The 14,591-nt window shown below is 27.5% G+C and overlaps 2 protein-coding genes across 6 annotated transcripts; one reads left to right on the plus strand and one right to left on the minus strand.

Annotated features, from left to right (window-relative positions):
* The first annotated feature begins 7 nt into the window (after positions 1-7).
* Positions 8-13,861, plus strand: Cpsf6 (cleavage and polyadenylation specificity factor subunit 6). 5 transcript variants are annotated; one of them, XM_015327100.2, is made up of 12 exons: positions 8-168; positions 3,485-3,628; positions 4,513-4,737; positions 4,818-5,045; positions 5,140-5,625; positions 6,212-6,338; positions 6,583-6,696; positions 7,106-7,383; positions 7,463-7,760; positions 7,880-8,144; positions 11,091-11,171; positions 12,526-13,222. In XM_015327100.2, the coding sequence occupies exons 2-12, from the start codon at positions 3,572-3,574 to the stop codon at positions 12,692-12,694; spliced, it is 2,328 nt and encodes a 775-aa protein (XP_015182586.2). In that variant the 5' UTR covers positions 8-168; positions 3,485-3,571; the 3' UTR covers positions 12,695-13,222. The 5 variants fall into 5 exon arrangements, with proteins under 5 accessions (XP_015182586.2, XP_089030062.1, XP_015182585.2 ...); XM_015327099.2 differs by lacking the exon at positions 8-168 and adding an exon at positions 3,239-3,393; XM_089173936.1 differs by lacking the exons at positions 8-168; positions 6,583-6,696 and adding an exon at positions 3,238-3,393.
* Positions 441-2,972, minus strand: car (vacuolar protein sorting-associated protein 33A). The gene is made up of 8 exons (XM_015327103.2): positions 2,713-2,972; positions 2,439-2,635; positions 1,876-2,360; positions 1,672-1,792; positions 1,454-1,614; positions 835-1,380; positions 642-764; positions 441-574 (listed from the first exon to the last, which is right to left on the minus strand). The coding sequence occupies exons 1-8, from the start codon at positions 2,815-2,817 to the stop codon at positions 486-488; spliced, it is 1,827 nt and encodes a 608-aa protein (XP_015182589.1). The 5' UTR covers positions 2,818-2,972; the 3' UTR covers positions 441-485.
* Positions 13,862-14,591: the final 730 nt, after the last annotated feature.

Genomic DNA, 14,591 nt, shown 5'->3' on the forward strand with positions numbered 1-14,591 from the left:
CATGGATTAGCATCTACCTCCCTGTCGGTTAACGAATTCAAATCCGTTGCTCGTTTAGACTCGTGGCTTTGGAAACATTCACCGATCGTAAATATCCACGAAATATTTACGAGTCATTCTATCTATCTCTGCTTCTGTGATCGTAATATACACTCAACCTAATATACGGTTAGTACATTTTTTATTATTTTAAACGTTTATTATTTAAATCGATGAAGCTTTTATAGGTTGTAAAAGCAATGGAATTTTCGATGTTTTTATTTTCATTATTAGAGGTTTATATGTACTTAAATTTTTTGTTTTTTTCTTTTATATATTTAATTTATATACCTGCGATTTCATTAAATCTATTAATAGATATATATATATATATATATATATATATATATATATATATATATATACATATCTACATATACATATACATATACATGACACGCTTGTTTGGGGTAGTATATAGAAAGATTTATTTATCGCTTATCAAATCAACTTTGTTCCATATTTTCCATCAATGATGAAAGGAATGTATTACCATTAATTAATTTAGTCGTTCCCACGATAAATTCGACGTTTACTAAAAGAAAGTTAATTGATATTTATTTCTTTGATGTATAAATTTGATTGTTTAATTTAATACTTACAATCCTCTTGTTGAGATAAGAATCGTAAGGCTGATATTTCAGCAAATGTGCATCCTCCAATAAAAAATACAAGTATTAATTTTGGTAGATCTGAATTAGAGTCTTCACTGGTAATTGAATTTCCTATTTAAAAAAAGTTAATTATTATTTTGTTAATATAATATTCTACTTTCAATCGATAAAATGTTCATACTTCTTCCTGCTGATGCTAAATTGTGTGAAACATTTGATACTGTAGGTCCTGGTAATAAACCCATTACATCGTTTAATCCTTGCCAACCATTTGGTTGAACTAATTGTTCCGCTAATCTAATACTAAGAGGTGCATATATTGAATGAACATAACTAATATCTTTGGGTGTTATTTCGCTTTCATCTTCTACTGTTAAACGTAATGCTTTTCTTAATACAGTGTATTGGCGCGTAGATTGTTGTGTTTTCAATAAACCAACTTTTTCTAAATTTAATAAAGTTGGTAAATTTTGATATCCATAAGTTTGTATTATTTCTCTTTTATAATAATCTAATAATTTAGGTTTCAAACCAGAATTTGTTAACGATTGTATACAAAGAAGGCGAAGGACTTGAAGCAATGGTTGTTGTTGAGCTATTAAATCTTCTATGTATGAATTAGGTTTGTCTGTATCTATACAATTTAATAATTCTTGTTCGATTTGCAAAGATTCTAGAAAACTGTTAGAATCGGTTACTTCTTTTATCATTTCTGCTATCGTTGTATCTATCGAAGAAACATACTATGTTATTTTTTAGACCGTTTTAGGAATTTTAATGCTCTATTTCGAATAACTTACGCCTCGCCAAAGATTGTTTTGTTGCCAACATATGTGGTAGTTTAGCTACGAATTGTTTAATTTCTTGAACACTTTTATCTCCGTGTCGTTCATCAAATTGCGACGATATAACTTTAGCTTTTCTACTAAGAACTGGACCTACTCCATTAAAGTTTTTATCTCTGTAAATGAGAAAGATATAAATGTTATGTCAAGGAATAGATAATCTTAGTATTCACCTAATTTCAGCAAATAATTCTTCTCCAGAGTTAAGTATAATTTGTTCTTTCTCATTGAGAGACATTACAGTTGGAGAGTCTTCGGTGTCGTGAAACTTTTTAGCAGGCAACTGTACTGTATCTGAAATTTATTTGTTTGATATCAACATATATAAAAAAAAAATATTCTTATAAGTAACAAGTAATTTATAAAATATACTTTACTATATTTTATTCCAAATATTTCATCTATTAAGCCTTCGTAAGTTAATTGAGTGACTAAAGGTGATAATAAATCAACAGATCTATCTAATAATAATAAATGTTCAATAGATGTCGGTTGCAATACATGCATTTTACTGTCTTCTTCTTCACGATTTAATCGTTCTAATAATTCGCATACTTTGGCAGCAGCAGGTCCTCTACCTGTAACCTTTGAAATCTTTCCATATAATTTTTGTAAACCTTGAATAGCTTGAGCTACTTGATACAAACAAGTAGGATCATTTTCCAAATAAAATTCTTTGAACGATTCGTTAAGTTCCATTGATAAAAGATCGCTGTCAAATGGAAATAAATCACATTTGAATTCTTCTATTAATGTAAAGCTGCCAAAGACACCTCGGTTTTGAAGTTTCTTTTGACATAACAAACTTTTTCTTGGTACAAAAAATAAATGAAATTCTTTACGAGGCCTTTTTCCTTCTTCTCTGTTAAAATAAATAGGTATTTTATAAATATAATACAGATATCGATAATGTCATTAAAATTTATGAAATAATGTATACCCGTGTACATTGTCAGCTACTAAATCCATCAAAGCTAATTGCGGTCTTGTAATAAATATAATATTTGCGATATTGGATGGTATTGATAAAGTTCCACCACATAACGGATACATTTTGACAACATCATGCTCCTCTAACAAATTATACTTTGCGACAAGTCCAATTGGACCAGCCAACGACTGGTCCCAAATAATTGCCTGTCAAAATAGATTAGATTGTACACATAGAAAATACGATAATTAAATATTAATTATACTGTCAATACTTATATTACCTTTGTACCATCGCATTGTTCAAGTAAATGCAACAATTGTTTTCTTGCTTGTTCTTGTATAAGAGCGACATTTAATCTTCCACTTGACAAATGTGTCGAAGACATTACAAATATTTATTTGAATATCTAATTATATATAATTAAGCGTATCGTTAAATCATTAATATCAATTCATTTCTAATATTTTGACAGATGCATATTAATACATTCACATTTAAGGTTATACACACTCACCAAGTAGTCTCAAAAATATAACTTTAAACTCATTCTTATTTCGACCAATGAGGTTAGTTTAATTTCGTTTACTTTATTTTTATTGGCCGATCTTACGTCAGGTCGATAAAACGTTACATTGAAAAAGGTCGATTCTGATTCGATAATATTCGAAACTAGAGGGCTTCATATTAAAAGAACGACATCTGGTAAGTGAAAATTTAAAATTCACGATATCGAGTTTATTTTTAGTTGACTACATATAACTGTGTTTATAATAACTGTGCTTATAGGAAATTCTTATTTCCACGCACGAGACAGCAGAGTATGTGCTTCTATTAACTCTGTTCTTTCGATTATTGTTATAGATAATTCTGTAGCAAGAGAAAAATAGTTCACACGTTTAGATTATGTATTTTTATTACTAAGAATTGTGTCGATATAAAAAGGATATTTGAATTAACCTAGGTAATAATTTATACACTAATTTTATAATTAATCTTTTTTTAAAAATATCTATCTGCCAATGAAAAATGTATTTGTTAACTTGTGTTTTTAGAGCGATATAAGAGGGCGTTCAAGTACTAACCTCTTAAAATCGAGGAAGGAAATTGATGGGCTTGGCGGTGCAGTTAGCGTCGGTAAAATGGCTGACGGTGACATTGATTTGTACGCCGATGATCTCGAGCAAGATTTCGCGCAGGTAATTCGATCTTATCTTAGATAATAATACAAAGTTTGTATAATTATACGTAATTATTAAGGGGGTGAATATTATTTTTAAAATATCGATAGTCGATAGTGATTATTTATAAGGAGAAGGCAAAAATTATACATACATACATACACACATATATACACGTATATGTACCACGCGTTTAGTATAATTTCGGAAGTGTTTCGGCGTCATGGAGGAGGAGCGATATTAACGATCGCTCGACGAAGGCTATATTCTAACTCGAAAATATAAACTTTCAAAGTATTATCGTGTACTTAATTTTGTGTTAATGAAATCGGATAAATGAATAAACTGTAGTCTTGTAAAAATCATTTATTATTAATCTACGTTACATAAATAGTGCGTATTGTGTATACCGCGTTATAAACTTTTCGGGACATAGAACAAATACGAAAGAGTTAATAGAGGTTTCCAGCAGGAATAATCAAAATGGTGTTAGCGGTAAGGCAATTAATGTCGTAGTATTTATTTCCACTCCGATTATATATTATATTTTGATGTTTTATGGAGCACTGCATTTGCACTGCATGTTCTAATTTAACGATACATATTTCATATATTTAATAATCTAAACTATTTTCTTATATCATTGAGAAGATTTCTTTTTTTATTTTTTTATTTATTTATTTCCTTTTCTTTCTTTTTTACAAACGTCCATTCGTGTGACATCCGAATTAAAAATTTCTATGTAATTTGTCGATGCTAAGTTTTTTCCGTATTTAAAGAGAGTAATTCCATGGCTGCCAGAGATATGCTTTTATTACATGGTAAATTGTAATACATGTATCATCGTTTGTATGTATAATATTATTTAATAATATTTCTTTCTTTCTTCGAATATGCTTTAGGATGAATTCGCTGGTGACGGTGTGGATCTGTACGATGATGTAATCGCAGCACCGGCTGGTGGCAATGGCGGTGTTTCCAGTGGCAATGCTGGTGATGGAGGTGGAGACACAACATCAACTAACGAAGAGACTAATGGGAATGCACCGTACCATCAGCTTGGTAACAACATTCAACCTAATCAAATTGGAAGACGTCATCAACTATATGTTGGCAATTTAACTTGGGTATGTGTTTATATATTAAATGTATATTTATTCAAATAATTATCAGATTATTAAAGTTAGATCTAATTTTATTTTCACAGTGGACGAGTGACCAAGACATAACTGATGCAGTTGCAAATATCGGTGTAACTGATTTTGTAGAAGTAAAGTTCTTTGAAAATAGAGCTAATGGACAGTCCAAAGGTTTTTGCGTAATTTCTCTGGGTTCAGAACAAAGTATGAGAATATGTATGGAAAGATTACCTAAAATAGAATTACACGGTCAGAATCCGGTTATAACATTTCCAACTAAGCAAGCTCTCATTAAGGTAGATAACATGATGCATTAAGTAACTGAGATTAAAGTTAAAAAGTTCCATGAAATAAAGTTTATATAATGGATGAATTTTCTTATATTTACAGTTTGAATCTCAGTGCAAAACACGACCAGCGCCTGCTCCTCAGCAAAGTCAGAGTCAACGTCCTCATAATCCGCATCAACATCAACCACCTATGCCGCCTCATCAGCAACATCCACAACATCCACAACATCCTCAACACTCTCAACAGAATCATGGTCCTAGAATGATGATGGGACCTCCACAAGGTGTCAGACCTCAAAGGATGCCACCACCAGGTATGGGCCCGCCTGGAGGACCAGGTGGACCTGGTCAACAAGGACCACCACGAATGCATGGACCACCTATGGGTCCCGGTCCTGGACCGCATCATCCTTTACCTGGACATCCTAATCAAGGCCCTCCTCCACCAGGATATCAACAAGCACCATGGAATGGTCCCAGACCGAATGGTCCACCAGGACCTCCGAGGGGTCCTAGTGGACCTGGTGGTCCACCACAACAAGGGCCTCCAGGACCAGGACCTGGTCAGCATAGACCACCAGGCATGGTACGTCGTTATATAAATATTTAGCATGAAATGTAATAAAGATATTGTACAGTTTTCTCTAAGTATATATATGCATTTATATTAATATATAATATGGAGTTTATATTTAAAATAGAATTCTCGTCCAATATACATTTTTAACAGTTAGCATAATTCTTGTATATCGTTATCAATAGTTTCTTTAACGAATATTCTAATAAAGCAGAATATAATGCATAAACAAATAAATTTAAATTCTGCAAAGTTCTAGTTTTTATTTTGTTATTAAAAGATGGTCTAGATTAAATTGTACAAAACTTTCATTAATTATTATCATATAAGTTTGAATACTTTGTGCAATTACATGTCCAACATTACGAATAAAATTGATCCTAGAGATATTTCAGAAGTCAGTTATATTATATATTGCAGGTAACTTATGACGAAGTTCTTTTGTTTTGTTTTGCTATTATTTATATGAAATTGGCACATAATAAATAATTGTCTTGAATAATAAATTTTCAAGATTAGTAAACTTGCATGAGAGTATATTTGATGTATATATGGTTTTTATATAAAGTAAAATTATTTTTGTATTTTTATTCAGCAATTCCATGGTGGTCCACCTGGACCTCCTGGTCAGGGTCCTCCTCGTGGACCACCTGGACATCCTGGAGGACCTCCAGGTGATCCTAGAGGTGCTCAGCCACGACCAGAATGGAATAGACCACCAGGTTTGTAAATTATTATATTTCAAGAAATACTAATGATTATAAATTTGAAACATCTTGGACTTATATGCTTTATTTATATTTTGAATAAAAATATAGATATGGCGTTGAATATAGCACATTTGTTTTATTTTCAATATAGAAAGTTATTTTTTTTAATAGCACAATTCTCTTTTTATTATTATAATTGTTATTTGTTTTTTTATTTTTAAAAATATATGATGACAAAATGATTGAATGTGCATAGGAATGCATCACGGGCCTCAGGGACCACCAGGTTTCCCTCAGCATCAACATATGCAAGGCCCGCAACCTGGCCAAGGGCCACCACAGAGAGGACCTCCTCCAGGTTCTATGGGTGGTGAGAGTTTTGAAACGTTCATAAACTGTTATTTAAATCATTCTTTATTAGTTATTATATTGTGCATGATATTGAGGGAAATATTTATTTTGAATATGCGCATTGAGATACAAGGTGTTTCAAACAATTGTATACTTAACATCAAATAGTTATAGTTAAATTTATAACATTAATTTAATAATATTATTTATTATATTAATATTTTATTTTTTTCTATTACTTTTAATTTGTGTTTTAACAAATATAATTTAATATAATTTACTAAAGAAGAAGATATTAGAGTAATAGAAAAATTAGAAATGTAGTAAATGATGGAAAGGTATAAAAAATCTCCCCTAAAGCGTATATAGAAATTAATAATATATTCCTTTGTATCTTTTAAAAGAATATTAATATGAAATGTTACTAGGACCAGGCGGTCCTCCTCCTGGACACGGAGGTCCACCTCAGGGCCCACCTCAAGGACCACCAGGAGGACCAGCACCTCATGTTAATCCTGCATTCTTCCCACAAGGACCTCATCAACATCCCGGGCAACATCCTCCAGGACCACCTGGTCCTCCTCATGGTCCTCCTCATGGGCCACCTCATGGACCTCCTCATGGGCCACCTCATGGGCAACCCCATGGTCCACCGCATGGACCACCCCATGTACCACCTCATGGTTATGGGCCACCCGCAGCACAGGTATTATTTATTTAATTAAACAAATATTTATACTTCAACTAATATTTGATATATTAATCTATATTTAATGAATTTTTAGCCACCATATGGTGCACCAGGTCCTGATCATCGTCCCGAGGGTCCTCCTCCACTCACTGATCAGGAATTTGAAGAAATAATGGGACGCAATAGAACAGTCTCATCTTCTGCCATAGCCAGAGCAGTATCGGATGCTGCGGCAGGAGAATATGCCAGCGCCATTGAAACTTTAGTCACTGCTATTTCTTTAATTAAACAATCAAAGGTTGCTGCGGATGATAGATGCAAAATACTAATCAGTTCGCTACAAGATACTCTACGGGGTGTTGAAACTAAGAGTTATGGTTCTGCACGTAGAGGTTAGTAATATACAATATTATTTAAATTAAAATCAAAACAACAAACTATATATTGTTTAATTATTATAAACAATGTGTAAACAAATAAATTGATTAACTTGTTTATTTTTTCTTTTTAGAACGTTCTCGTTCACGCGAGAGAGATCGCAGTCATAGAAGACGTCGTGAACGATCCAGAAGTCGTGATCGAGAATACAGAGAACGTAGCAGAGACAGAGAAAGAGAACGGGATAGAGAACGTGATCGTGAAAGAGAACGAGATCGTGACCGTGATAGGGAACGTTATTATAGTGAGCCGTATCCTCGAGAAAGATCACGCAGCAGAGAAAGAGAACGTGATCGTGAAAGAGATCGGGAATACAGAGAAAGAAGCAGAGAAGAAAGGTAAGAGAGCATTATTTTCAAAGCAACATTAATTTATCATTACAAATTTGTATTGTAATTAATTATAGCATGTAATATCATTCAAATAACTTGGTTTAAAAAAAAAAAAAAAGAAAGAGAAAAGAAAATAATTGATCAACTCGCAAAAATCATTTCTCATATACCAAGAGAGATTATGCATAGTACAATTAAAATGTATAAAAACTCATGTGCAAAATACAACATATACATCTTAAGCAATAAACTTAATTATATATATATATAATGGAATTTATGATAGCTTTTAGAATAATAAGAAAAAGGGTATTTTTTTTAGTGCTCTTTTTAAAATAGTAATTTTTACTTAATCTAATTGAAATGTTTGAAAAATTTCATTTAAACTACATTGCGAGTTTAATTATAAACTCATGTATTAACATGAGAAATTACATTAATTATTATTCAATTCAATATAATAGCGGGTTTATTTATTTTTAAATTATTTCAAATCTTCAAATTAAAATAATAATTAATTACGTGTGTTCATTTTTGACACGTTGTAAAGAAATCGATTTGAAAAAAAAGTTTCTATAAGTTTATTGATATACAAATGTGAAAATGAGAAGAAAAACTTAGAAGAAACTTAGCATTTAATTGTATTTTATATATATACACACACACATATATGTTATATTAATAATTTGCACACAATGACTTTTTTATAAGTCAGTGTTAATACTTTTTGAAAACGAATGATTTTCAGCATTTGCGAATTTATCTCGTATTTTAAAAATGCGTTCGTTTTTGAGCATACTAATATCAATATATATATATATGCTCAATTATAATCAAATTGAATATTATTCAATACGATTTAGGATTTAAAATGAATCATCGCACTTGTATCAAATTTCGGCTGATTAAAATGAACTTTAATGAACTTATATTATTATAAATAAATTCATCAATTATTTAGAGACATACTATTAATTTAAAAAAAATTATGAAAGATATATTAAACAGCCTGAATTTGATAATATAAAATAATTTTTTTGCTGTATTAGGTAATCGATACTTGCCGATAATGAATTTTCTTATTATGTACCAATGGTATATCTAAATGAGACAGTACACAACATAAACTGTAATATATAATTAATATTAAGTTACTAAACAATAGAAAGTATATATATATATATATACACATGACCAAGTTAGGAATAAAATATTTTTTATTTCTTCATTTAAATGTAAAAGAAACCACTAAAGAAATCTATTTGAAATTATAATTTACGTTTTTAGAAATAAAAAAAAAACATAGTTTATTTTAGTATTAAAATATTTATACATTATCGATAGAAAAATCATAAGAATTTGAGAAACATTTCATTTAATTTTGTTGTGTAGAAAATTCGATGATTTTTAATTCCTACTTTTAATGTTATTATTTCACATCATTCATTAGGGTCATTAAAAACAAAAAGAAATATGTGAAATATTAGCACTGTTGTGTACCAAAAAAAAATATATATATATATATATAAATAAATAAAAAAAATTTAATAATGTGGTGAAAAAAAAGAAAATAAAAGCAAAGTAATCATCACATTCATGGTAGTAATTCTTGGTAAGATATATATTTTGATATAAATGTATAATCTTTTATCGATTTTAGAGTAATAAACATAAAATAAATATGTTTAACGCAAAAGAACATTTCTTATAGAAATATATGAATATTTATTATTTATAATTGTTCGATACAATTAAAACGATTATTATTATTATTATTATTATTATTATTATTATTATTATTATTATTATAACTATTATTATTACTATTATTATTATTATTATATTATTTAACGAATTAATTTTTTTTTTTTTTGGATTTAATCATTTTAAATACATATGAAATACGTAGAAAGAAGGTTTTATATCAGTTCGAACATAAAAAAGAAAAAAAGAAAAATTTTATTTATTATATTATAATAATATATATACATACATATATCTGATGTACATACCACATATTTTACAAAATGATGAAAATGAAAATGAATTTTTTTATTTTCGTCCTCATTTTGATTATACACGATTAAATAATAATAATAATATATTTTTATATAAAATGTTATTTTAAATCATTTAGGCATTTTTAATTTTAGCGTTTATTCAAAGATTTTGTATATAATTAAATTATTCAAATGAAAATTGATCGTACGAGTAATAATACTCGATAATTATAAAATTGAAAACTTTAAAAATATGTTTATTAATTATAATTATTTTTTTGCGTATTATGTAATTTGTTAAAAAGACTAATTAAGATAATTTACAACAGTCATAGTTTTTTTTATTTTTTTTTATTTTTTATTTAAATTTAAAGAAAGATTTTCATACAAATTTTGTGTTTGAATTATATATCGGTTATATATACACCGATAATATATTTATTTCATTTTTATTGAAATGTTATAGAAAATAATTTAGCATGCAAATATACATGTATTAAAAATTGATCCTACGTCGTCATAATATAAAATATACAATGAGAGTATTTTATATTAATATACTATAAAAAAAAAGTATATATATATATATGTAAATTAATATAAATCATACTATTGTACATATTTATTTACAAATTTTATACTTTAATTAAAAATGTAAAACATATGTATACAATTTAATTGCATTTTCAGTGGTTTAATATATGTATATATATATATATTTTTTTTTGTTTCTAGATTTATTTTATTTTACGTAGATTTGATTTTAATTTTGATAATATGAATTAATGAAATATATATACACATGTATATGTATGTATATATATTTACATATAAATTGAAAAGTAGAAATTTTAGTTATAATATAATTATTATATATTATCTTCTAACAAATTAGAAGCCTGGTAAAATAGTATTTAAAAAATCATAACACAAAATATGCATTTTCCATTAGTACGACACGTCAGTCAGCCAGGCCGAGAGTAAAAGAAGAACCGCCAGAGACGGCTCCCGTCTCGTCTTCCAAAACGTCTAGGTAATCTACTTTTTTTTTCTTAAAATGAATGCATGTAAATAAAACAAACAACAACAAAAATAAGTCTTATGATGTATCACAACAAAAAAAAAAAAAGAAAATACATATTGTCAGTAAAATTGTTAGTAAAAAAAAAAAAAAAGAGAAACAAAAAACAATACATGAAAACCTCTAAACGAATATAGAAAACACAAAGCATTATTAATATGCGATGCCATATAAATTAATAACTTGTAACTTACATATATATTACCATTTAACGAAATTAAAAAGTATAATAAAAATATTTCATGTGGACTATGATTATTAAATAATAAATTTGAAGTATACCTGCAACATGACAAATATAGCATGTGCTTAGAATATAATATTATAATATTACATTAAAAAAAAAAAACATATATATATTCGATGTACATTTTAAATGTACATTATTATTATTAAAATTATTATAATTATTATTAATTATACTATTACGTACTCTTCTATTATTTTTCCATTTTATTATTATATTTTGTTAACGAGTATTGAATATATACCTCTCTCCTGTTTAAATATCAAATGTTATATATTTAAACCGAAAAGATGTATGCAAATAGAGAATTTATATTTCCATTTTGTTTTTTTTTTCATTCATTTACAAGTAATTATTATTATTATGGTTATTATTATAATAATTATATTATTATAGAAAGATATTTTTATTTTTCTTTTTTTTTTTTTCTTATCAAACATGTATCGTTATAAAGTGAAGACAACAACAACAAACAACAACAAAATGTTATATATTAGTTTTTAATGAATTATCAAATTATATTTTAGATAATTCAAAAGATACCTTTTTCTTTTTTTTAACTCGCACAGTACTTATTTAACTACAATATTTTTTTGTTTTTGTTTTTGTTTTTTAAATTGAAATCTTATGTCTGCATTATACAATACTTTGATATATATATATTTATATATATTTGTTTTTTGTTATAAGATAAATATTATAAAAAAAATAAAATTAATAATTGTATGACAGACACACACACACACATATATATATAAATATATATATTTAAAAAAAATAAGCGTGCGATTAAAATATTGAGGATAATTTTGTTTAAATATTTTTTTGTAAGTTACACTCGAATAAAAAGATATTCACTGTAATTTATAATGTAGATTAAAAAACAAAGAAAAGAAGAGAGAGAGAGGGAGCGAAAGAAAGATAGAAAGAAAGTAAGTGTGAGAGTATGTGTGTTGATTAAATGTTTGATAAAAAAAAAAAACTAGCGAATGTACGAAGAGACGTAAGATATAGGCTCAACATTAAAATAAGATAATTTGGCTGACGTGTCCTGTGTAGGTATTATGACGATCGCTACAGAGAACGTGAACGAGACAGAGAACGAGAACGAGAATCAAGCCGAAGACCATCTGAACGTGAAAGAGAACCGGAACGTGAACGAGAACGTGAACGAGAAAGAGATCGACGTGATGAAAGAGGAGATTCTTCACATCGTTCAAGACATTAAAGAGACGAGATTTAGTTCTTCGAAGAGAACGGAAAAATAATATTTAGTAAAAACGATTAAACTATTAAAAAAAACATAACATTTGTGACCTTTTTAACGGTAGTCTCTCTGTTCAATTTTAAAAAAGAAAGAGTAATGCAAAAAAAAAATAATAAAAATAAAAAAACATAATTAATGAAACAAAAAGTTAAAGAGGGACTTACAAAAAGCTTGTAATTAAGGATTAACGCACTTATTCTCTCTGTGTGTGTTCTCACTATAAAATACACAAGATTCGTCAAAAAATGTTGATAAATATGTTTAGTAGGAAACAAACAAACAAACAAAAAATGATATATATATATACATATAGATGATGATACATTTTTTGCATTCTACTTTTTCCTAATAGAGAGAGAAAGAGAGAGATACAGTGATAAATATGATTTACGAAAGGTATTCGTGTGTTTATTACTTCAGTTTAAAGATTACAAAAAAAAAATATATATATTAAGAAAAAATAATTAAAAAAAAAAAAAAAAAAAAAAAGTAAGGATAATACAAAATCCTCAATCATATATATTAATATTCAGTAGAATTATCTTATATTGATTCTAACTTACGTTTCTTCTTCTTCTTAATTCTTCTTCTTAATCTCTTATTCTAATTCTTATTCTTTTACGTAATAAGCATATTGTAAGATGATAATACATCTAAATATAAACATTATATATGTAATTAGCATTATAAGTGTATAAGGAAAATATGCATGTAGTTTAAAATGAAAAAAAAAAGCAAAAAAAAAAAAAACAAAAAACACTTTAGATTTTTAATCGGGACAATGTGTTGTCGATGCTTTATTATTGATTGGCAATATTATTAAATTGATGAAATGGGTATTTTCAAAAAAAGAAAATATATATATATATATATATATATATATATATATATATATATTTATTTATTACTTTATTGATGCTAAATTAGAAAGAAAACGAGACAGAGGTAGTAGAAAAGACATTACCTATTAAAATGTGTTTCATACGCAAGTGCTGACTCAAAGCTTTGGGAAGAAGGAAGACACCTTATATGAAATACGTCGTTCTTCTGGCAACAACAAACAACACGATGCAAGATTGTATCTTAAAATAATACATATATACGCTTTCAAAAATATATACAACTCAATATGTCTACTTTATTCATCTGTACACGCAATATCCTAAAATGTTGTTATTTTTTATGTTTCTTGTGGTTTTATAGAAGAAAAGATCCCTCTCATTATATATAAAAGCGCTCTAACCACCATCACCGCCTGTTATAATAAATAGTTTATGTTATTTTTTAAGAGAGAGTGAGAGAAAGAAAGAAAACAAAAGAGAAAGAAAGAGAGATAGAGATTGATTTTGATATTAACTATTGCCTTAATAAGATAAAATAAATATGCAGCACTCTCCGGTAACACGTGTGCATATTATATACATTATCTCAAAGAAAGAATATCTTCACATTTTTTTGAGTATTAATTATAAGAGTTAAATAATAATAATTAATGATCTTTTCATTTTAAGAAAATAATCAAACTATATATACTTTATTAAATATATTGCGTTGTTTTTTAAAATATTTTATGCACATATATTATATATACAGGGTGTTGTATTGTAACCGATATAGATATAAGCGAGTAAAAAATGATTCTATATGAAAAACTAAATTGAAAATGTAGAATACAATTTATTTATAAAAATAAGTTTGAATATTCGTCGATTAGGCTTTACAATTTTGAAAACTCAAAGCCTTGTTCGATAAGTATAAAAGTAAAATCAAAATTAGTTAATCTAAAATCAAATGAAATGTACGATTTCAGTACTATCAAATTTTCAAACTTATTCTCATCAAAAACAAAACTTTATAT

Source organism: Polistes dominula, unplaced genomic scaffold, assembly GCF_049000335.1.
Source record: "Polistes dominula isolate Pdom_NZ unplaced genomic scaffold, Pdom_raw_medaka contig_75, whole genome shotgun sequence".
In the NCBI taxonomy this organism is placed as follows: Eukaryota; Metazoa; Arthropoda; class Insecta; order Hymenoptera; family Vespidae; genus Polistes; species Polistes dominula.